Raw genomic sequence first — 24,991 nt, 5'->3', positions numbered from 1 at the left:
TAATATATTTATCAAACAGGATTTCCCTTTGGTAAAATCATGTTGACTTGTTCTAATCATACTATGCTTTTCTAATGCATTGTTAAGACTTTAATAATGGATTCCAGCATTCTCCCAACTACTGATGTTAGGCTAACTGGCCTGTAGTTCACTGTTTTCTCTCTCCCTCCTTCCTTGAAAAGCGATGGAAGTTTGCAAATGTTACAATCTAATGGGACCATTCCCGAAACTAAGGAATTTTGGAAAATCATAATCAGCACATCCATTATCTCTGCAGCTATCTCTTTTCGAATCCTAGGGTGTAGGCCATGAGTCTCCAGAGATTTGTCAGATTTTAGTCCCTTAAGTTTCTCCAATCCTTTTTTGTGCTGATGTTAATTTCCTCACTCTTTTTAGCCCTTAGATTACCATCTATTTCTGGTATGAAATTTGTGTCTTCTACTGTGAAGACAGGCACAATATTTATTTAATGCCTCTGCCATTTCCTCATTCCCCATGATAATTTCTCCTGCTTCTGCTTCTAAAAGACCAATGTTTACTTTAGCTACTCTTTTCCTTTTTATGCACTTATAGAAGCTCTTACAATCAATTTATTTATTTCTGGCTAGATTATTCTCATATTTTATTTATTTCCATTTTTTATCAACTTTTTGCTGGCTCTCTGCTGGTTTCTAAAGCACTCCCAATCCTCAGACTTGCTACTGTTTTTTTGCAGCATTGTAAGCCGCCTCTTTTAAACTAATGCTATCCTTAACTTCCTGTGTGAGCCTTGCTTGCTGAGTTTTTGATTTTCAATGGAATGTATTTTTTTTAAACTTTTTGAATTGTTTCATTAAATGTTTCTCACTGTTCATTTACCTCCATACCTTTCAGTCTATTTACCCAATTAACTGTAGGTCAGTTCTCCCCTCATACCTATGTAATTGGCTTTATTAAAGTTTAAGGTTCTTTGCGATTGGAGTATGCCCCTTTCAAACTTAGCATGGAATTCAATGGTATTATGATCACTATTTCCCAGTGGCTCTGTTATAACGACATTACTAATTAACCCTGCTTCATTACACAATACTCGATCTAAGATAGCTTTATCCCTAATCGGTTCTACAGAATGAAGCTGAGGAAATAATAAAAGGGAACCAGGAAATGGCAGAGGAGTTAAATAAATACTTTGCACCAGCCTTCATGGTAGAAGACACTAATAGCATTCCAAAAATACTAAATAATCATGGGGCAAAAAGGAGGGAGGAAATAAATACAATAACTATCACTAGAGAAAAAATACTAGGAAAACTAATGGGGCTAAAAGATGATAAGCCCCCTGGACCTGATGGGTTGCATCCTAGGATATTAAAGGAAGTAGCTACACAGATAGTGGATGCACTGGTAGTAATCTTCCAAGAATCCTTAGATTTTGGAAACGTCCCAGAAGATTGGAAAACTGCCAATGCAACGCCCTTATTTAAAAAGGGAGGGAGACAAAAAAACAGGTAACTATAGGCCAGTTAGCTTAACATCTGTCATTGGGAAAATGTTAGTCTATTATAAAGGATATAATAGCAGAGCATTTAGAATTACATAATATAATCAAGCGGAGTCAGCATGGCTTCATGAAGGGGAAATCATGCCTGACAAATTTATTAGAATTTTTTGAGGAGGTAACAAGCAGGATAGATAAAGGGGAACCAGATGATGTAATATAGTTGCATTTCCAAAAGGCATTCGATAAGGTACCACACGTAAGGCTACTTAATAAGATAAGAGCCCATGGTGCTGGGGGCAGTATATTAGCATGGATAGAGGATTGGCTAACTAATAGAAGACAGAGTTGGGATAAGGGGGGTATTTTCGGGATGGCAACCTGTAACTAGGGAGTGCCACAGGGATTAGTGCTGCGGCCTCAATTATTTACCATATATTTTAGTGACTTAAATGAGGGAAGTGAATGTACTATCATCAAATTTGTGGATGACACAAAAACAGGTGGGAAGGCAAGTGGTGAGGATGACACGAGTCTGCAGAGGAATATAGACAGGTTAAGTGAGTGGGCAAAAAGTGGCAAATGGAATATATAATGTGGGAAAATGTGAGGCTATGCATTTTGGCATGAAGAATAGAGGAGCTGAATGTTATTTAAATGGGGAAAGACTGCAGAAGGCTGTAGCACAGAGGGATTTGGGAGTCCTTGTGCATGAATCCCAATAAGCTAACATACAAGTTCAACGGGTAATATGGAGGCAAATGGAATGTTGACCTTTATTTCAAAGGGAATGGAGTATGAAAATAGGGAAGTCTTGCTGAAACTATACAAGGCACTAGTTAGACCACACCAGGATACTGTGAACAGTTTTGGTCCCCTAATCGTAGGAAAGATATACTGGCATTGGCAGCAGTCCAGAGAAGGTTCATTAGGTTGATCCTGGGTATGGAGGGATTTTTTTATGAGGAGAGGTTGAGTAGGTTGGGCCTGTACTCATTGGAGTTTAGAAGAATGAGAGGCGACCTTATTGAAACATGTAAGATTCTTAGGGAGCTTGACAGGGTAGAGTCTGAGAGGTTGTTTCCCCTTGTGAGAGAGTCTAGGACCAGAGGGCATAATCTCAGAGTAAGGGGTCGCCCATTTAAAACCGAGATGAGGAGGAATTTCTTCTGAGGATAGTGAATCTGTGGAATTCTTTACCGTAGAGGCTGGGTTGTTAAGTATATTCAAGGCTGAGATAGACAGATTTTTAATCAGTAAGGGAATCAAGGGCTGTGGGGAAAAGGCAGGAAAGTGGAGTTGAGGATTCAGATCAGGCATGATCTCATTGAATGGCAGAGCAGACTCGATGGGCCGAATGGCCTACTTCCACGTCTTACGGTCACGAAAACATTCTGCAAACTCATCTTCTAGACCACTCTTGCCAATTTGATTGTTCCATATGAAGATTAAAATGCCCACAATTATTATTACATTTCCTTCGTTACAAGCTCCAATAATTTCTCCTTTTGATGCTGTGTCCAATTGTACAACCGTTTATAGATTTCCTAACTACTCCCATTACTGTTTTCTGACTCTTGCTATTCCTAATTTCTACCCATACTGATTCTCGCTAATGTCCTTATGTCATCCTTTACTGTCAGGGCTACCGCTCCTCTTTTGCCATTCTGTTTGTTTTTCAGAAATATTACGTACCCTGAAATATTTATTTCCTAACCTTGATCACTTTATAACCATGTCTCTGTAATGGCGATTAGAGCTGAATCATTTATCTTTTATTTGTGCCATTAGTCAATCTATATTATTGCAGGTGCTTTATTCATTCAGATAAAGAACCTTCAATTTCATTTTCTTAATGCCTCTTCCCTATAATGACCTTATTTGCTGAAGTATAATTTTTGTTAAACTTTCTCCTTTTCCTGTCGCACTCTGCTTATCTTTCTGCACTATACTGTTCTGATGCCTCGAGATTTCCCTTTGGATTTCTAAATCTCCCTTCACCTGAACCCTTCCTCCTTTTAGCTTAAAGCTCTATCCACAGTCCTAGTTAAATGATTGGCCAGATTGGTGCTATGTAGCCAGATTGGTGCTATGTAACAAGCTCGTAGGATAAATGATTGACAGACTGAGGGTGTTATGATACCTGCTATCTATTCCATGTCTATCACCAAAATGTTTTGAAGAATTATGGCTTTAAACTATACCCTAGCTCCTTGAGCTTTAAGAATACTTTTTTCTTAAATATTGATGGAGGGATAACACTAGTGAAAGGCTCCGAGAACCTGCCCACTCTGTTAATAGGTGTAATTATGTTTGTTAAAGGACTCGCTGAAAGCCAAGTTGAGATTTTGGTAGGGGCACATGGGCTGCATGCTAGGTCAGGGGAAGTCCAGGTGCTTGGAAGCAGGTACACAGCGGAGAGCCAGTCGTGGCTGCTGAGAGAATCAAGCGAGCGCACAAAAAAAAGGGCTCAGAGGGCACCTAGGCCATTGGCACAAAGGTGTCATTGGGTCGCCAAGTTGTGGGGAGAGTGGTCAGTAAGTGGTTGGGCAGTGCAGGGGTCTCCACCCTGCTAGCATTGCGGGACCATAAGATGAGGGGGCAAGGCTTCCAAACATATTTGGAAGGGCACCTGAGCACAAGGAAGGCAGCAGCAGATAATGAGAGCTCAACTCTCAGATTTTGGGACCAGTGGCGATGAGGTGCAGCATCCTCTGCAGGAAGGACAGAGCCCTGGGCAAGAGGACGGTGGAGAAGGAGGACAAGGAGCAGGAGGGAATGGAGGTCCTACCCTTAGCATAGGATCTACCGCCAAAGACAGAACTACCAGTGCCGCAGGAAACTGACGCCAGACAGCTGGTCATAGATCTGTGTCCTCATCATCAAAGACTTTGCAGCTTGCTTGCCCTGCCCTGCCAGTAGCTGTTAAGTCACTAGCCTTGAACTTATTTGCCTCTGGCTCCTTACGAGGTTTAGCAGTGTACTTTGGTGACGTCACGCAAATGGCTGCACACCGCTGCACATCATGTGTCATTGATGTCCTATTTTCGAGAGCTGGACAATACATTTAATTCCATCCAGATGGTGCCTCGCAGGTACGGAAGACAGTGGGTTTCACCTCCCTTGGATTCCCCAGGTGCAGGGTCTCATTAATTGCAACCATGTGGCCACCAAGGCTGAGTGCCCAGAGTGATTCATCAACAGGAAAGCCTTTCACTCCTTCAACATATGTGACTACAACAAGAGTTTCCTTTGTGTGTACCCTTGCTTTCTTGGTAGTTCCCATGACCCCCCCATCCTCTGTCAGACCAGGCTGCGGCAGCTCTTCATCTACCCCCCCCAGCAAGCCCATGAATGACTTCTTGGGAACAAGGGATATCCCTTGAAGACACAGCTACCCTCTCCCACGAGAACCTGAGAAAACGGCAGAGGCAATACAATCGAAGCAGCATGCCCACTAGGACAACCATTGAGCAGACCATCGGGCTTCTGAAGATGAGGTTCTGGCAGCTAGACCGATTGGGTAGTGCCCTGCAATACCCTTCTGCAAGGGTCTCGGTCATTGTGGTGCTCTGATTGCATTCGCCATAACATGGTCCTTCCAGTGTGAAGCAATGGGTAGACACACGTCTTGGCAGGAGGAAGATGCAGGGCACAGAGTCAGGCCTGGTGCAGCGCTCAAGGGTCTAGTCAGGATCCCATTAACGTCAGGGATTATCTGATTCAGGCTCTCTTCTGTTCATCTCTAGCCCAGGAGGAATGACATGGTCAATTTAAGCTGCCTGTGAAAACAGCTGCACTGAAGTCTCAGGCTGGAGCAGACCAATTCTTACCACCAAAGAAGGAAGCACATTTGTCAGGCGGTTTCACTGTCACTGTTCACAAACCCTTGCTCCCCTTCACTTCCTCCATCTTTTTCTTTTTCCACCATTAATAAAAGTTTGCTCACGCATCTGGCTTTGTGTGTCAATGTTTACATGGTGCTCAGACAAAAAGACACAGTTGCAGGTGAAAGAAATCCCAGTGATACACTGTGCTCTGCCTGACATGGTGGTCTCGGCTTTTGGCAACTCCTATGTGGTGCTTCCCTTGTGGCCTCAGATGAAGTAGTGGCTACCTGCTCACTTCTCTGTCTGAGGCTGAGATGCACCTGGCGGTCGTCCTCATTGTGGAGGTGTCCATGAGGGCACTTCCAGAAGTTGCTGCGCTCTGGCTCATTACAGGGGCAGCCTGTTGCTGGGTCCTACTGTGCAGATGGCCCCTTAGACAGCCTGATGATGATGGTGCTTATGAGGAGTAGCACCCTCATCGTCCTCTGACTACTTCAGCCCTTGGCTAGTGTTCCAGATGGCTGGAGGGGTTAGCAGTTGGGCACAATTGGCATGCCCTCTGGACATCTCTCTGTCATCATCACTGATCCAGGCTACATAGTATGGCATGAATTCTGTGAATGTCATTGCACAGTTCATGTATGCACTCTGCTGCCACATGTGGCTCCCCATGAAGTTGGCCACTCTCTCAATGGAGGAGCTCAAGCATTCAAAGCCCTGAGCCATGGTGGCACTCACGAGCTGAATGGGCTTCTCCGTCCACTTGCCATGATCCTGCCCTGCTTCAAGGGACTGTGACATGTGTGAGCACGTGTTGTGGCTGGTCAAGGTAGAGTGTCCTTTCCTGTGACTCCTGAGGCCCTGTATCTATGCCCAGCTGAGCAGGGCTATGACTGTCATCCATGCTCTGAGGAAGACTGCCCACAGCTGCCTCTGCATCTGTTACCCCTCATGCACATCACCCAGTGCCACATAATCTATTGGGATGTGACCGAATCTCCACTGGTGAAGACTGCGCTTGTGAGGTGTAACATTGGTTGTTCTGATGTCTGCTCTGGCAGCATTTGGCCTGGTGATGGTATGGGAATCGGTCTTTGCGCCTTGATGTCAGAATCTGAGAGATGTTGGAAGAGATAATGAGAACTAGTTTTTGAGAGCAGAAGCCTCTGCAGTGCTGAGGCTCCCCAATGCGGCTGAACCTTCGTCAGTGTGCAAAGCGCCCCCTTAATCTGCACATTCCAGTTTATATTCACCCTCTCCACGAGGGATGCCTATCTCGCCTTCTTAGACTTGCTCATGAACAGCGACCACGAGTGATCACCTCCCTCTTCCATGCTGGCAACGGTGTCCTGTCTAGGCCCTGTCCAGGCCATTTATGAGTCTGTTTCTCCTGTTATAATCCTTGGCCAGACCCTGGGATGTGGGGGCAGATCCAGTTTGGGACAAACAATGTTTGTTTAAGGTAGATAAAGTTTAAGATTCAAGATGCTTATTAAGTGAATAAAATCACAAGATTCCATGGTTTTGAACAAACAAAAATAAACTTTACTATACAAGTTCCCAAGATAAAACAATTTGCAATATCTATCTTATACTCTAATATTCAGGGTAAATGAGGTACATGTGAATTAACAGGCAAACTGTGGACAGACACACCACACTACACAATAGCTGACAGATGCAACCAAAATTGATTCCATGGATTTCCCAACAACCCACCCAGGCATTTATCACATTCAGCCAGCCAATCTCACTGAACTTCATCTTTCTCACGAAGGTTTCCAACCTTCACATCTGAAGATCTCGCCTTGGAATTCTCTTCAAAATTCACTCCCATCTGGACATCGTCAACAATGGCCCACCTCGCATTTCAATCTCGCCTTCTGAGATTCTTTTCCCCTGGATCTCTGAGTACGCTCGAACTTCGCTTTTCATGCACATTCTCGGATCTTCAGCTGTGCCAAGCAGAGCACCACTGCTGAAAGCATGCTCCTGTAGCCCATCTTGAATTTGGAGCTGATTACCCTGTTCCTTTCTTTAACTTCACTTAAGGGAACGTATTCCTGTCCCCTATATTTATCCCTTACCTGGGAAGACCTTTTGGGACCCCTCCCTATCCTCCTCCCTGATTTGGAACTTTCTCCCAGTCCCCCTCCTGTGTCGTCCTCCCTGGGACACCTACAAGGTAATGGTGCTCCGTTCCAGGTCATCTGACCTGCATTTTCATGCTGTTCTGTTTCTTTTCTTCTGCACAGATGCGCAGGGCTGGCCCCAACCTAAAGAATGCAAAATAACTGAACTGCGCAATTTCCCGCTGCACATGCGCAAGAGGCCTGAGGCTTATCCAGAACCAGAGTTCCCCACCTGCAAACTAAAGAAGGTAAGTATTTGAGTTTCATCACACTCCTGTAAGGATGAGTGAGAAAAGGCACTGCTGATCTCTCTGGCCAATGGTAGCAGCCCATTTTCATTAGCTGCATGTTTTAATGCTGGCAGGCCCTCAACAGCTGTATGGCTCTTGAGCTTTGCAGAAGGTTCAGTAAATGCCCTGGGTGCTCATTGCTCCCCGTGTTCAGGAGCAGCATGCACCTCTCGGCCTTCGTAATTGGTGTTCCTGCTGGAGTTGGAATCTCCAAAGACCTGTCCTGAGTGTCTGGCATTGCACTTTCCTTGCCAGAGCAAATAAGGCCATTGAACCTCTTCCTCCACTGGGCCCAATTCCTCCAGACCACACTCCATTTGCTTACTGTCCCTGCTATCGCCTCTGCAACCTGGATCCAAACCTGCTTGGTCTGGGAGGGTGGCCTTCTCCTGTCACCCACTCAAAAGAAGACTTCGCTCCTCTCTCTCTCTGCCCTGAGGAAGACCTCCCAAGTTGACATCTGTAAAATGAGGGCCAACCCTACCCTGGGTTCCAGTCCTTCGCCCTTCCTGTTCCACATTTTAAATTTGGTCTTTCAGTCTCACCCCCCGTTCCCTCCTCTGCAGCCACTAATTGGCTGCCCTGCAGCCAATTAGCAGCTCTCCCCCAAGAAAATCAGGGGATGTGAATTCTTTCCCTTTGGACGGGAATGGGACCCAGAGACGGTCCCACCATCCATTTCACGCTTCTGGAAGGAAAGTTTTCTGCCCCAAGAGTGGGAATACTGACCAAGTTCTTCACCTTAACCCAATATTGCTGATGGCCATGTAGCATTCGTGCTATTGATTTCATTGAACTTGACATTGGACCAGGGGCATTGCTGGTTTGTATGGATCAGCTACTCGTAAAATAAATGCACTGAACTAATGGAGAACCTCAACAGCAACTTCTAATCCTATTTATAGCCTTTCATGTTTAGCCCTAATGCACACTGACTCTTAAAGTACAGTAGAAAAAGTAGCATCAATGTATGATTTGGAAGTTGAACTTTCACATTGTTTATAGCATTCATTTAGTAATCTCCTTAACCACAGCTTTGACTGCTATGTTGAGCTGCCATGTAAACAGTACATGCCATTCATACTTCCGTGGTGGCTTCACGGAATTAACAAACTATGGAAGGGTGTTTTCTGTGCAAGCAGCTAGTTTCAGTTGGAAGTGTTAACATGTTAAAGTTTTATTTATATATTGATGAAAGTTAATTCAATCATGTATCTTGATTTTTTTTTAACTAGTTAGTCATACTGTTTAAAAATAAACTTTCTATGTCCATGATCATTTTTAGTTGGGGCTGAAATGGTCCTGTTAATTTATGTCATTCATTTACGGGATGTGGACGTCACTTTATTGCCCATCCCTAATTTTGATTATAATCGTTCATGGGGCGTGGGCGTGCTGGTAATGCATTTATTGTGCATCCCTAATTGGATTTGAGGAGGTGGTGGTGAATCGTCACCTTGAACTGCCGCAAACCATGTCATGTAGGTACACCTACAGTGCTGTTAGGGAAGGAGTTCCAGGATTTTGACCCAGCAACTGAAGGAACAGCGATAAAGTTCAAGTCAGGATGGTGAGAGACTTGGATGGGAACTTGCAGGTGGTGGTGTTCCCATGTGTCTGCTGCCCTTGACCTTCTAGATGGTAGTGGTCGTGGGTTTGGAAGGTGCTGCTGAAGGAGCCTGGGTGAATTCCTGTAGTGCATCTTGTAGATGGTCCACGCTGCTGCTGTGTGTCGGTGGTGGAGGGAGTGAATGTTTGTGGAAGGGGTGCAAATCAAATGTGCTGCTTTGTCCTGGATGGTGTCAGCTTCTTGAGTGTTGTTGGCAAGTAGGGAGTATTCCATGGCACTCCTGACCTGTGCCTTGTTGATGGTGTACAGGCCTTAGGGAGTCAGGAGGTGAATTACTTGCCGCAGGATTCCTAACCACTGACCTGTTCTTGTAGCCATAGTATTTATATGACTAATCTCGTTCAGTTTCTCGTCAATGGTAACCTGCAGGATGATGTTAGTGGGGAATTCAGCAATGGCAATGCCATTGAATGTCAAGGGACAATGGTTAGATTCTCTCTTGGCGGAGATGGTCATTGCCTGGCACTTGTGTGGCGCGAATGTTACTTGCCACTTGCCATACCAAGCCTGAATATTGTCCAGCTCTTGCTGCATTTGGACATGGACTGCTTCAGTATCTGAGGAGTCGCGAATGGTGCTGAACATTGCACAGTCATCAGCGACCACCCCCTCTCCTGACCTGATGGAAGGAAGGCCATTGATGAAGCAGCAAAAGAAGGTTGGACCTAGGACACTACCCTGAGGAACTCCTGCAGTGAGGTCCTGGAACTGCTCCAACAACCACAGCCAACTTCCTTTGTACTCGGTACGACTCCAGTTTGGAGGGCAGCTTTGAGGTGGTGGCGTTTCCAAGCACAAATTATTTAATTTAATCCCTGTACAAATTCAGGCCATAGCTATCTTTGCTGATTGAGTTTTACCTTTTTTGTGGATATTGCTTAATGCTGCTCTTTATCAATATATATCATAGGTGTCCCATACTGAGGTGAGGCTTGTTTTGAATTTGAATTTTAAATTGCTTTATTCTGTAACTAGGTGAAATTACAGAGCAAGGTCAGGATTTTAATTCTGTATTTTGGAGAGACAATATGGGTCAGTGAAGATGATGGATGTGGGTTTTACTGCAGGAGAAACGCCTAACTTAGGACTTTAGAATTTATAGAGGATAGGAGGTAGCCAAGGGGAATATTAGAAACATCAAGTCTAAGGATAGAAAAAGCATGAATAAGAGGGGTTTTATTGGGGTGAGTTAGGCATTGGAGATAGATTTGGAATATGAGGTTTGAAGCTCAGTTCAATGTTGAACAGACTTTTCATGACATTCAGTCTGGTCAGTACATAAGTGCATGGAGGATCAAGTGAGCAGAAGGTGGATGCCATGCAAGAGGTTAGAAAGAACAGGAGAGGTGGGAGTGGAATTGCAATATGGTGGGTCAGGACCTGATAGTCAGGAAAGGTGGCATCACAATTGTGCCGATAGTTTCTGTGACAGAGAAGAAGAAATTCTTGAGCTCTTTGCATTTGGTGTTGAAGATAAAGGTGAGAGAGAGAGGAGTTTGAGAACAAAGCTTGTCATAAACAGAGTATGCAATGGGTTGTGCTTGTACTCCAGGAAATCCTAGAAAATTGTAAAATCTGGCCACAACAAGCACGACAAATCCAACTGGCCAATTACCACCCCATTAGTCTACTTCTGGTCATCAGGAAAGTGGTAGAAGGTGTTTTTGACAGTGCTATCAAGCAGCACTTACACAGCAATAACCTGCTCACTGCTGCTCAGTTTGGGTTCTGCCAGGGCCACTTGGTTTCTGACCTCAATACAGCCTTGGTTCAAACATGGGCATTGGGTCAAAATCCTGGGGCTGTCATTGCATTGTTGAAAGAAATCTTCACTACGTGTGGGCTTCCAGACCTAGTCATTTCAGACAACAGCCCATGGTTTTCCTAACAAATACTTAAGGGAGTTCACTGAACAGGTTTGTCCACACAACTAGCTCACTGGGATACCCACAAGCAAATGGTGAGGCTGAAAGGGTGGTGGTAAAGGATTTATTAAACAAAAACGATGACATTAACTTGGCACTGCTAAGTTATTGTTCTAGCCCACTACAGAATGGTTGATCCCTATGAGCTTTTAATGGGAAGGAGGCTGAGGACTTCTACTTTTCCGGATGCTCATGCTGGGTTTGACAGCAGCGGATTTGGAGAAGGAGGAGGAGTATTGTTCCAGTCAAAGGCAGAACTACAATAATCGCCACAGAGTACACAAACTATCAGATCTCCAGCCTGGAGAGACGGTGTGGATTTGTGATCAAGCTTGTCAAGGCCAAGTTCCTGAGAAAAAACCCCGTCTGTGAACCTACCTCCTGGAGAAAAAAACCTTTTTATAGTGTGAGGGAGCAGGAGTGCACGAATTCCTATAAGGAGGTGATCTTCTACACAGTTCTTCAGGAGATGTGGAAGATGGCTTGAATGGTGAAATGGTATCCTCTGACAATTCTGCCCAACAGAGTTCGAGAGAATGCGTGGAGAGCTTGAATTCTTAATCTCCGAAAGAGCTGAGAACGAGGTCGGATACACTGGTGAAACTGCCACAGCGGTTGTCTCTGAATTTGAGATGAAGACTTTGGGGAGCGGTGGAGGGGGAGCGGGGGGCGGGGTGCGGTGCGTGCGATGTAGTGTAAAGGGTTAATGTGAATATGTAAACAAGCCAGTTTACATCATCTTGGAAGAATGATGTCAGATCACATCGAGCAACACCCAAGAAGCTCAATACCATCTAGGACAAAGCAGTCTGCTTGATTTAAAAAAAAAATCATTCATGAGCTGTAGGCGTCATTGGCTAGGCCAGCATTTATTGCCCATCCCTAATTACCCTTGAGAAGGTGGTGGTGAGCTGCTGCCTTAACTGCTGCAGCCCATGGCACCCCATCCACCACCTTAAACATTCAGTCCCTCCACCACTGACAGTGGCAGCATTATATATTATCTATTGCAACAACCCACCAAGGTTTCATCAAGAGCACCTTTCAAGCTTGCAACCTCTACGACCTAGAAGGACAAGGGCAGCAGATGCATGGGAACACCACCTGCTGCAAGTTCCACTTCAGCCACACATCATCCTACCTTGGAACTATAATCACTGTTCCTTCACTGTTGCTGGGTCATAATCCTGGATCTCCCTTCCTAAGAGCACTGTGGGCGCATCGATACGACATGGATTGTGGCGATTCACCACCACCTGGAGGGCAATTAGGGATGGGCAATAAATGCTGACCAGCCAGCAATGCCCACAGCATGTGAAAGAATAAAACATGACTAACGATCGGGTTTTTCTCTGGCAGCCTCGCAGCCAGGGTGAAGTCTCATTCTAGATCTAGTTATTCTTCATTATATTTTGAATGAAGTTGATGTTAAAACCTACCTCACAACACTCCAAAGACTCGAACAGTGGTCATTAATGTTGTTTTCAAGATGTTGGAGATGGAAGCAATGTATAAAATGATGATGTAGTCCATGCCCAGATGGACACCAGCCCAAATCCATAAATCACTTGAGTTTTACTTGTCATAAGACAATGTGTATAAAAAGTGTGTTAAATTATTTGCTTTCAGCCATCCATAATTCTATTGGTAGAATCTTTCTGGTAATGATTATGACCAACAAGGCCAGTAACTTCACTAAGGGAGCAAATTTCACCCTGCACTGAGAAATAGATATGCCATAGAAAGATTACAGACTTTTATTGAAGGATTGGGAGGTTGAATTTGATTAAGATGAAGTATGACAGCACATGTAAATTAAATAATTCTCAGGAGTTTCTGAGAGTAATTTGGGAGACACAGCAAAAATTCATCCCTAGGAAGAAGAAGCATACTAAAGGGACGACGAGGCAACCATGGCTGACAAGGGAAGTCAGGGGCAGCATAAAAGCTAAAGAGAAAGCATACAATGCGGCGAAGAGCAGTGAGAAACCAGGGGATTGGGAAGCCTACAAAGACCAACAGAGGACAACTAAAAAAGAAATAAGGAGGGAGAAGATTAAATATGAGGGTAAACTAGCCAGTAATATAAAAGAAGATTGCAAGAGTTATGTTTAGTATATAAAGGGTAAGAGAGAGGCAAAAGTGGACATTGGGCCACTGGAAAATGACGCTGGAGAAGTAGTAGTCGGGAACAAAGAAATGGCGGAGGAACTGAATAGGTACTTTGCGTCAGTTTTCACAGTGGAAGACACGAGTGACATCCCCAAAGTTCAAGCGAGTTAGGAGGCAGAGGTGAGTATGGTGGCCATTACCAAGGAGAAGGTGCTAGGAAAACTGAAAGGTCTGAAGGTGGATAAATCACCTGGACCAGATGGATTACACCCCAGAGTTCAGAAGGAGATAGCTGAAGAGATAGTGGAGGCGTTAGTGGTGATCTTTCAGGAATCACTGGAGTCAGGGAGGGTCCCAGAGGACTGGAAAATCGCTAATGTAACCCCCCTGTTTAAGAAGGGAGTGAGGCAAAAGACGGGAAATTACACGCCGATTAGCCTGACCTCAGTCATTGGTAAGATTTTAGAGTCCATTATTAAGGATGAGGTTTCAGAATACTTGGAAGTGCATGGTAAAATCGGGCAAAGTCAGCATGGTTTCATCAAGGGGAGGTCATGCCTGACAAATCTGTTAGAATTCTTTGAAGAGGTAATGAGTAGGTTAGACAAAGGAGAGCCAATGGATGTTATCTGCTTGGACTTCCAGAAGGCCTTTGACAAGGTGGCGCACAGGAGGCTGCTCAGCAAGATAAGAGCCCATGGTGTTAGAGGCAAGGTATTAGCATGGATAGAAGATTGGCTGTCTGGCAGGAGGCAGGGAGTGGGGATAAGGGGGTCCTTCTCAGGATGGCGGCCAGTGACTAGTGGAGTTCCGCAGGGGTCAGTGTTGGGACCACAACTTTTCACTTTATACATTAATGATCTAGATGAAGGAACTGAGGGCATCCTGGCTAAGTTTGCAGATGATACAAAGATAGGTGGAGGGACAGGTAGTATTGAGGAGGTGGGGAGGCTGCAGAAGGATTTGGACAGGTTAGGAGAATGGGCAAAGAAGTGGCAGATGGAATACAACGTGGGGAAGTGTGAGGTCATGAACTTTGGTAGGAAGATTAGAGGCATAGACTATTTTCTAAATGGGGAGAGAATTCAGAAATCTGGAGTGCAATGGGACTTGGGAGTCCTAGTCCAGGATTCTCTTAAGGTTAACTTGCAGGTTGAGTCAGTAGTTAGCAAGGCAAATGCAATGTTGACATTTATTTCGAGAGGACTAGAATATAAAAGCAGGGATGTGCTGCTGAGGCTTTATAAGGCTCTGGTCAGACCACATTTAGAATATTGTGAGCAATTTTGGGCCCAGTATCTCAGGAAGGATGTTCTGGCCCTGGAGAGGGTCCAGAGGAGGTTCACGAGAATGATCCCAGGAATGAAAGGTTTAACATAGGAACGTTTGAGGACTCTGGGTCTATACTTGATGGAGTTTAGAAGGATGAGGGGGGATCTGATTGAAACTTAAAGAATACTGAAAGGCCTGGATAGAGTGGACGTGGGGAAGATGTTTCCATTAGCAGGAGAGACTAGGACCCGAGGGCACAGCCTCAGAGTAAAGGGAAGACCTTTTAGAACAGAGATGAGGAGAAACTCCTTTAGCCAGAGAGTGGTGAATCTGTGGAATTCATTGCCATAGAAGGTTGTGGAGGCCAGGTCATTGAGTGTATTTAAGACGGAGATAGATAGGTTCTTGATTGGTATGGGGATCAAAGGTTACAGGGAGAAGGCGGGAGAATGGGGTTGAGAAACTTATCAGCCATAATTGAATGGCGGAGCAGACTCGATGGGCCGAATGGCCTAATTTCTGCTCATATGTCTTATGGTCTTATGGTCTAAGCACCATAAAGTTCTGCTACACTATAGTTCTTCTATTGCACATGCTATCCAGCCTTGAGTACTCATTTCAGTTTACTACTGAATTATAAGCAATGGAGTCAGGCTTTTTACATTTTTTTAGTCATTCATGGGATGTGGACATTGATGGCTAAGCCATCATTTATTACCCATCCCTAATTGCCCTTGAAGGTTGTGTTGAGCTACCTCCTTGAACTGCAGTCAATGTGGTGTAGGTGCACCCTCAGTGCTGTGCTGTTAGGGAGGGAGTTCCAGGATTTTGACCCAGCGACAGTGAAGGAATGGTGATATATTTCCAAGCCAGGATGGAGAGTGGCTTGGAGAGGAACTTCCAGGTCATGGTGTTCCCATGTGTCTGCTACCCTTGTTCTTCTAGATGGTAGTGGTCATGGGTTTGGAAGGTACTGTCTAAGGAACCTTGGTGAGTTCCTGCAGTGCATCTTGTAGATTGTACACACTGCTGCCAATGTGTGTCGGTGGTGGAGGGAGTGAATGTTTGTGGATGTAGTGCCAATCAAGCAGGCTGCTTCGTCCTGGATGGTGTTGAGCTTCTTTGAGTGTTGTTGGAGCTGCACTCACCCAGGCAAGTGGGCAGTTTTCCATCACGCTCCTGACGGACTTTGGAGAGTCGGGAGGTGTTACTTGCCACAGGATTCCCAGCCTCTAACCTGCTCTTATAGCCACAGTATTTATATGGCTTGTCCAGTTCAGTTTCTGCTCAGTGCTACCCCCAGGATGTTGGTAGTGGGGGATTCAGCGATGGTAATGCCATTGAATGTCAAGGGACGATGGTTAGATTCTCTCTTGTTGGAGATGGTCATTGCCTGGCACTTGTGTGGCACGAATGTTACTTGCCACTTGTCAGCCCAAGCCTAGATATTGTCTAGGTCTTGCTGCATTTGGATCAGTATCTGAGGAGTGGAAAATGGTGCTGAACATTGTGCAATCATTCAGCGACCATCCCCACTTCTGCCCTTATGATGGAAGGAAGGTCATTGATGAAGCAGCTGAAGATGGTTGGGCCTAGGACCACTACCCTGAGGAACTGCTGCACTGATGTCCTGGAACTGAGATGATTGACCTCCAACAACCACAACCATCTTCCTTTGTGCTAGGTATGATGACTAAATCGAGTTAGACTGCCCAAAGTTCATGCCACTTAGAATCTTTGCAGTCATCAAAGAGGGGGGTTTTGTTTCATCCTTCAGGCTGGCTGGTTAGAATCCATACACACAGGACTGTGTTCTGAGCCATTGTTATATTCCTGCAGAAGTTAAAATTTTTATTATTAAGTACATATGTGAAAAATGTCAGCTCTACTGTTAATGAGTGGGAGCTGCTTTTTGCAAGTACTTCCTTTTGATACTATTTTATTACATGCACAATCCTTGTGAAATAAGTTATTTAAATCTGTAGTGAATACTGTTTGTATTCTAGGAGTTTTACAATCCTGTTAATTCACCACCACTTAACTGAGCATCTGCTGAACAGAGGCTTCATTATGATAAAAACAGAAAATGCTGCAAACACTCAGCAGGTCAGACAGTCTCTAGAAAAGGGGAGGTAACATTAACATTTCAGGTCCATGACTTTTTATCAGGCCAGAAAGCTGAAATGTTGACCTCACCACCTTCTCTGCTTGACCTCCTCCATGTTTCCAGCATTTTCTGTTTTTACTTTGGAACTCTAGAAGCTGCAGTATTTTTATTATTCGTTCACTGGATGAATGTCACTGGCAAGGCCAGCATTTATTACTTGTCCCTACTTGCCCTTGAGAAAGTTTTGGTAAGCAGCGTCCTTGAACTGTTGCAGTTATGTAGTGTAGGTACACTGTCATTATCCCTGTAGATTTGAATTGCAGTGACTTAATCAAAGGATCACAAAAGGTTTCATATTTTAAGACTTTGTCTGTGACAAATAAACTGTAAGCAACTTCGCCTAAACATTAAATAAAAGCCCTGAAGAAGGGTCATGTAGATTCAAAAAGAAAAGGGAAGCATTCGTAAGGGCTAGAAGGCTGGGAACAGATGAAGCCTGTGGAGAATATAAAGAAAGTAGGAAGAAACTTAAGCAAGGAGTCAGGAGGACTAAAAGGGGTCATGAAAAGTCATTGGCAACCAGGATTAAGGAAAATCCCAAGGCCTTTTATACATATGTAAAATGCAAGAGGGTAGCCAGGGAAAGGGTAGGCCCACTCAGGGACAGAAGTGGGAATCTGTGTGTGGAGCCAGAAGAAATGGGAGAGATACTAAATGAGTACTTCTCATCAGTATTCACCAAAGAGAAGGACTTAGCGGTCGATTTGTCTAGGGAAGAGTGTGTAGATAGCCTGGATCATGTTGAGATCAAAAAAGAGGAGGTGTTAGGCATCTTGAAGAAGAATATTAAGGTAGATAAGTCCCCAGGGCCAGATGGGATCTACCCCTGAGTACTGAGGGAGGCACGTGAGGAGATTGCTGGGGCCTTGACAGAAATCTTTGTATCCTCAGTGTCCACGGGTGAGGTCACAGAGGACTAGAGAATGGACAATGTTGTTCCATTGTTTAAGAAGGGTAGCAGGGATAATCCAGGAAATTACAGGCTGGTGAGCCTTACGTCAGTGGTAGGGAAATTATTGGAGAAGATTCTTCGTGACAGGATTTACTACCATTTGGAAGCAAATGGGCGTATTAGTGAGAGGCAGCATGGTTTTGTGAAGGGGAGGTCGTGTCTCACTAACTTGATCGAGTTTTTCGAGGAAGTGACAAAGATGATCGACGATGGAAGGGCAGTGGATGTTATCTACATGGATTTCAGTAAGGCCTTTGACAAGGTCCCTCATGGCAGACTGGTACAGAAGGTAAAGTCGTACGGGATCAGAGGTGAGCTGACAAGATGGATACGGAATTGGCTTGGTCATAGAAGACAGAGGGTAGCAGTGGAAGGGTGCTTTTCTGAATGGAGAGCTGTGACTAGTGATGTTCTGCAGGGATCAGTGCTGGGACCTTTGCTGTTTGTAGTATACGTAAATGATTTGGAGGAAAATGTAACTGGGCTAATTAGTAAGTTTGCAGACGACACTAAGGTTGGAGGAGTTGCAGATAATGAAGAGGATTGTCAAAGGATACAACGGGATATAGATCGGTTGGAGACTTGGGCGGAGAAATGGCAGATGGAGTTTAATCTGCACAAATACGAGGTCTAATACAGGTAGGAATTATACAGTAAATGGCAGAACCCTTAAGTGCATCGACGGGCAGGGGGATCTGGGTGTACAGGTCCACAGGTCACTGAAAGTGGCAACGCAGGTGGATAAGGTAGTCAGGAAGGCATATGGCATACTTGCCTTCATTGGCAGGGGCATTGAGTACAAAAGCTGGGAAGTCATGCTGCAGCTGTATAGAACCTTGGTTAGGCCACACTTGGAATATTGTGTGCAATTCTGGTCGCCACATTAGCAGATGGATATGGAGGCGTTGGAGAGGGTGCAGAGGAGGTTTACCAGGATGCTGCCTGGTCTGAAGGTTATTAGCTATGAGGAGAGGTTGGAGAAACGCGGATTGTTCTCACTAGAGTGACAGAGATTGAGGGGTGACTTGATAGAAGTTGACAAAATTATGAGTGGCATGGACAGAGTAGATAGAAGCTTTTTCCCAGGGTGGAAGAGTCAATTACTAGGGGACATAGATTTAAGGTGAGAGGAGAAAACTATAGAGGAGATGTGCAGGGCAAGTTTTTTACGCAGAGGGTAGTGAGTGTCTGGAATTCGCTGCCAGAGGAGGTGGTGGAAGCAGGTACAATAGTGGTGCTTAAGAGGCAGCTTGACAAATACATGAATAGGATGGGAATAGAGGGATACGGACCCGGGAAGTGCAAAATGCTTTAGTTTGACAGGCAATATGATCGGCGCAGGCTTGGAGGGCCGAAGGGCCTGTTCCTGTGCTGTACTTTTCTTTGTTCTTTGTTAATTCTGTTTCTCTCTCCACAGATGCTGTCAGACCTGCTGAGTTTTTCCAGCTTTTTCTGTTTTTATTGCCTAAACATTATTTGGCAGGCAACTAATACACAAATACTTCCGAACACGACTGAAAACCCTCCAAGCCGCATTTATACATTACACCACACCAGCTGATTCTGGTTGGGGATAGGGGGCCCAGGAAAAGTGTCAGCTTTCACACCTGGACACAATGAAAGCTACAGCTGGCATTGCTGTGTGCAGCCTGACAAACTCTCAGACAGTCTGATTCAGAAACCCCGGGCAAAGAGTAAGTACCCCAGAAAGAGAGACAGGGAAACAGGAGCAACTGTGAACAGCAGAGGGAAAAGGTCCTTCTCTGTTAGCCATCAGGCAGGATGGCTAACAGAGAAGCACCTTCTCTGATTGAAGAGACAGGACCTTTGGGAGTTTAAGGACACTGGAAAATTGTCCTTAACATGGTTGGGAGGTGTTGTTGCCGGATTGGGCCTTGATGCTGGAAGTCGGTGCAGGGATTGTCAGAAGACTAAGGGAAACTATTTTTGACAGACACTGGACATTATGACTCCGGAAATAGGGAGAAGCGTGCCTGTTGGAAACTGGGGTTAACTTTGGAATGGTTCCTGTAAAGACTACAATTCTGCGGAAAGTGCGATGTAACGTATAAATGTGGCATGGTGGTGGGGGGGGTTCCAGGATTTTGATCCACGAGTGAAGAAACAATGATATAGCTCCAAGTTAGGAGGGCGTATGACTTGGAGGAGAACTGGCAAGTGATGGTATTCACATGTGCTTGCTACCCTTGTTCCTTTAGGTAGTAGAGGTCACAGATTTGGGAAGTGCTGTTGAAGAAGCCTTGGTGAATTGCTGCAGTGAGTTTTGTAGCTGGTACACACTGTAGTTACGGTGCCATGCTAGTGGAGGTAATGAATGTTTTAGGTGGTGGGTGGGGTGCCAATCAAGCACGCTGCTTTGTTCTGAATAGTGGAGCTGCACTCATCCAGACAAGTGGGCATTATTCCATCAAACTCCTGACTTGTGCCTTATAGAGGTTGGAAAGGCTTTGCAGAGGAGCTTGGTGAGTGATTCACCACAGCATACCCAGTCTCTGTTCTGCTCTTGTAGACGTAGGATTTATGCAGCTGATTTGGTTAAGTTTCCAGTCATTGATAACCCCTGGCTGTTATGGCTTTTTTCTTCATCAGGAAATGTTGAGATGTCCAGTCAGCAAGCTTTAATATCTGATAAAGTATAGCTCATTGATTTCAGTGTCGGATTAGAATATCACTTACTAAAGTGCTCCTCTAAATTATTGTCAGTGTATTGAAGTGGTGCGTGATATTTGAGTAATCTATGTTTTTTTTATATGGGAAATGAATTTTATAGCAAAGTCACCCAATATATAGCAGGAATTTTATGTAAAGCTCATTTTAACTGGTTTGCAATACAGTCCCCACCATAATATCTCCAAATCTGACAAAATGGTGGTAGTTTTTTTTGCTTCTTAATTTGAGTTTGTAAATTCACTTAAATTCAAATTGAACACTGTTTCCAAAATATTATTTGCAAGATTTCCAGTTTATCTTCCTATAGTTATTGAAATAAAGTAATCCAGAGAATGAATAACTGGTTTTGGCTAACAGTGAATTTAGGCTTTTGTATTATGTTGCAAGTTATATGCACGTTTTTATGCCTCATTTTAGAGGCATCATACACAGAATTACAGATGATTAGGAATGAGCAATAAGGTTCTTTGTTCCACAAAATCATTGGTGGATCTTGAGCGGTTTATTGATTATAAATCACGTGTATAGGATTGTTCTGTTGGTATGGAAGATATGAGAAGTCATTGTAGTTGATCAACGCATTTTAATATAACGTAATATGCAGAAGGATTGAATGTGTACAATCATGACTTGAAATGAGATGCAAAGTAGTTACGATAAACATTTCTGGCTTTTTATATTTCAACAGAACTGATACTAAAATACTGTCTCTAAATTTAAAATTATTTTTAGTTAATATTAACTGACATGTGCTGAAGGCCATTGAAGCAACAACTGAAATGAGAAATTGTGACATGGCCTCAAGGTACATGACATCAGTGACTGATACTAAAGTAATATATTTTTGGTGCATTTCTGAGTTCTGTTGTATACGATGGGACTATTAGGTGGTCCTGAAGCAAAATTAAATGTCCAGAACAGTGAATATGCTGGAGTGATCATGAAGCACAGGTGTGTGTGTGTGTTTGATAAAAACATGATTGTGCTAACCTATAGTGCTACTCCACTGTCAAGTTGCATACTGAGGCATGAATGAGGCTGAAATCCAGCATATCTAGGATCTGTGCCCCTTCCCCACCCACTTCTGGAATTGAGTTGCACTGTAGATGGTGGAATCTTCTCCACATCAGTATATGATCTGGACTATGGCATAAGAGACACAATATCAACATTTGCAGATGGCATTAAAATAGGGAGCATGTTTAGCTGTGAAGAGGACTGTAAGTGACTTCGGGAAGATACTTGGCTGAATTTTTTTTTTTAAAAGTGTAGAGGAGAACTGAAAAAGGAAATAAAAGGAACAAAGAGAGTGAACAAGAATAGATTATCAGTTAACATAAAAGGGAACTTAAAATGTTAAAAGACATGTACATTGTAAAACACTAGCCAATGGAAGGGTAGGGCTAATTAGAGGCCAAAAAACAAGATCCTTTTGTGAGGCAGAGCACATGGCTGAGTTCTCAAGACAAGGATTTGGCAATGTCACAATAAAAGAGGGGGTAAGTAGAGAAATTGGAGTAAAAATAATGAGGTGCTTAAAAGGTTGTGTAATGCTCAAACTAAAGAAATCAACTGAAGACTTCAGTTATGTGGAGACACTAAAGAAACTGGGGTGGCTCTCCTTAGAGCAGGGGGTTATAGGGATATTTGATAGAGATGTTTGAGGAGTTTTGATAGAATAAATAAAGAGAACTTGTTTCCAGTGGCAGAAGGATCAATAACCCGAAGCCACTGATAGGTAATTGGCAAAGATACCAAAGGTGACAACATGGGAAACAATTTTTATGCAGTGAGTTTTGAGGGAGTTGAGTAAGCTAAGAAATTATACGCTGGTAAAATTGTAAAGGAGTAGAACAAAGACATAGGCTTCAGGTAAGTAAATTTTTAAAAGTAGGAGAACTGGCTGTAAAAGCTGTAAAAGGATAATGGATTGTATGTTTTATAAATGGTGGCAGAATTCAAAAGCAAAAAGATAATGCTAAATCTATACAAATCATTGGTTAGGCCACAGAGAGAAAGTTGAAAACTTTGAGGTGTTCAAAATTGAGGGACTTTGAAATCAAATTTAATTAACTGTTCTACTGGTCAATGCATTTGATTTTTTAAAAGACAAATTTAAGGAGTTTATGAAACGAATAAAGGGACATGTTGGAAATTGAAGGTTGTTAAGGCATGAAATATTCCACCAGAAATTGTGACTGAATCAGACTATAATATTTAAAGTGGACAACCATTTTAAAAAGAAAAAAAGGCATATAGGGAACCACCAGGGATGGAGGGAATAAAACGAGAAGACTGGTGCAAGCATGATGTGCTGAATGTAAAATTCTGACTTGAAGGTATTGGAAGGACGTGTGTAATCAGAATACACCTTAGCGTGAGGAAGGGAATAAACGGGAGAAAAATATCTGATAGGAATTGATGTAATTTATTTGTGGGAATGCTGTTGACGGTGGTTGATGTAGAGTCTAAAGAACATTTTCTGATATAGGACCAATATTGCTCAGTTGCTACGTTTCTGTACCTATATTGTTGATTTTTCGTCGATAAACATGGAACATACGTCAACAAAGCAGTTTTCTAAAATTTATTTTTCTCTTGCTGGTCCATAAAATATTGTTCATCCCTGAATCCAAAGAATATAAACTCAGTGTCTCTAGGACCCAGAGAAGGAGATTGGCAGGTTTGTGGTTGAACGTATGACCAGTTGCGCATTAGGACCCGGAGAAGGAGCGAGGCTTTCAGTTCTGTTGTCTGACTGGATTGAAAATTCGCCATGAGTCTGTCGTTTTAGGCCTTGGCAGTGCGGTGTCAGTAGGATTGTTGTCACGTTTGATTGAGGACGAAGAAAACATATACCTCGTAAAGTGCAATTAGGTCTGTAAGAAATTAAGAGGAGTTTTAATTTTGCGTTGCGGGACAAGGGCAGGCATTAATGGTGAGCAGTGTGAGTTGAATGTGTTTGTAGTGAGTGGTGTTTGACCCGACTCTCTCCCTCTCTCTGTGTCTGTCTTATCTCATTGCAGCAAACCAAGATGGAGTACGAGTGGAAACCAGACGAGCAAGGGCTCCAGCAGATCCTGCAGCTACTGAAGGAATCGCAGTCTCCAGACACAGCCATCCAGAGATCGGTTCAGCAAGTATCCTTTGCAAAGCGGCCAGCCTAACTTATTTTATTAAAATCGAAACGTGCTCGGACGGGAAATGTTCCCGTATTGTCGTGTTCGAAACGAGAGGATCAAGAATGAAGCAGTTCGGTGTTGCGCCTAAGGCGGAGAGGTTGAGGGAGACACGTCTCTCATTTTTTTTCTAAATTGATATGTTCGTATGCGTCTTTTTTTCTTTAACTGGTTTCGCTCTTCCATATTACCGATACAGTGCGCTACCACCAGGCTGGACGTGAAGCCTGTGGCGTATGCAGTTTTACGGAACCTTTTTTTTAAATGGTGCTTTAACACGAATGGCATGCTTAACACACCATCGCCATGCGCCTCACGTTGTATAAATTGGCTGATGGGGGAAGGTGAAAATTGTAATACGTTGTTTTAATTACTACGAGACCTTAATTCATTTTATTTAAACGATAAACTTAGGTCTGTTTTGCAGATTTGGTGATTTGTTAAACTATTAATAGATTAGACGGTATTTTTAATTTCATTTCTGTTTTATCTGGGGAAACTCGACCATGTTTTATTTCAAACGTGCTCAGTTTCTCTAGTTCCTTAGTTGTGAAATATTTCCTTAGCTTTTTTTAAAGAAACTGGAGCAACTTAATCAATATCCAGACTTCAATAACTACCTGATTTTTGTGTTGACAAAGTTAAAATCGGAAGGTAGGTGCATTTGGTGTTTTTAGAACCTAAGTTCTATTTACTGACTCATTCTAACTGAATTTAAACATAAATAATCTGACTGCAAATTGTATATTCACACTTTATGCATAACAGAACCTTAACAAAAATATAAAGAATGAAACTTGCTATAAGTGTCTATTTTTTAAACTGTTTGCACATTTGCAGCAATTTATAATCCCAAAATTTTGAGATGCCAAAATTGGCAAATTATAAACTGTACTACTAAACCATCATTTAGCTCATCCCTCCTCCCTTGGTCATTTGGACTATGGATCTTGACCATAAATCAAGGGATCTTAATTTTAGAAAAAGGTTTGCATGTCTACAATGAATTTATTCAACCTTATGGTTTACAGATACATTTATGTTCAAAGTTGATAGGAGCTATAGGCTACTGAAATTAAGGTCAACATTTCTAAAGTTATAACACCTAACACTGGATTCAATAGAAATTTAAACTGAAATGTATCTTTTGTTATTGAACATGTGAAGTGCAGTAAATGGGGGGGTTAGTGGCTTAAATTAACTTGGCCACTTCAGATTTTGGCGTACTTGTCATTGTTAGTCTGACTACCAATAACATGTCTGCATTCTAGTCTACTCTCATAATGGCAGTGTCATATGATTTTACTTTTAATTCTGATCTGATAAAGGTCAGA

At 43.3% G+C, this 24,991-nt stretch overlaps 1 protein-coding gene across 4 annotated transcripts in view; it reads left to right on the top strand.

The window, feature by feature from the left end:
- tnpo1 (transportin 1) overlaps positions 1-24,991 on the top strand; it is a 192,949-nt gene that overhangs the window by 28,953 nt on the left and 139,005 nt on the right. For 2 of the 4 annotated variants that reach the window (XM_078564104.1, XM_078564093.1), the window contains exons 2-3: positions 23,505-23,618; positions 24,236-24,311. In XM_078564104.1, the coding sequence (XP_078420230.1) occupies positions 23,505-23,618; positions 24,236-24,311 (190 nt within the window). Of the gene's footprint in view, positions 1-19,389; positions 19,482-23,181; positions 23,356-23,504; positions 23,619-24,235; positions 24,312-24,991 lie in introns of those variants that run through there. The other 2 variants (XM_078564123.1, XM_078564113.1) reach the window with 2 other exon arrangements.

Source organism: Cetorhinus maximus, chromosome 2 (genome assembly GCF_964194155.1).
Source record: "Cetorhinus maximus chromosome 2, sCetMax3.hap1.1, whole genome shotgun sequence".
NCBI lineage: Eukaryota > Metazoa > Chordata > Chondrichthyes > Lamniformes > Cetorhinidae > Cetorhinus > Cetorhinus maximus.
This window is presented reverse-complemented; position numbering and strand designations above follow the sequence as displayed.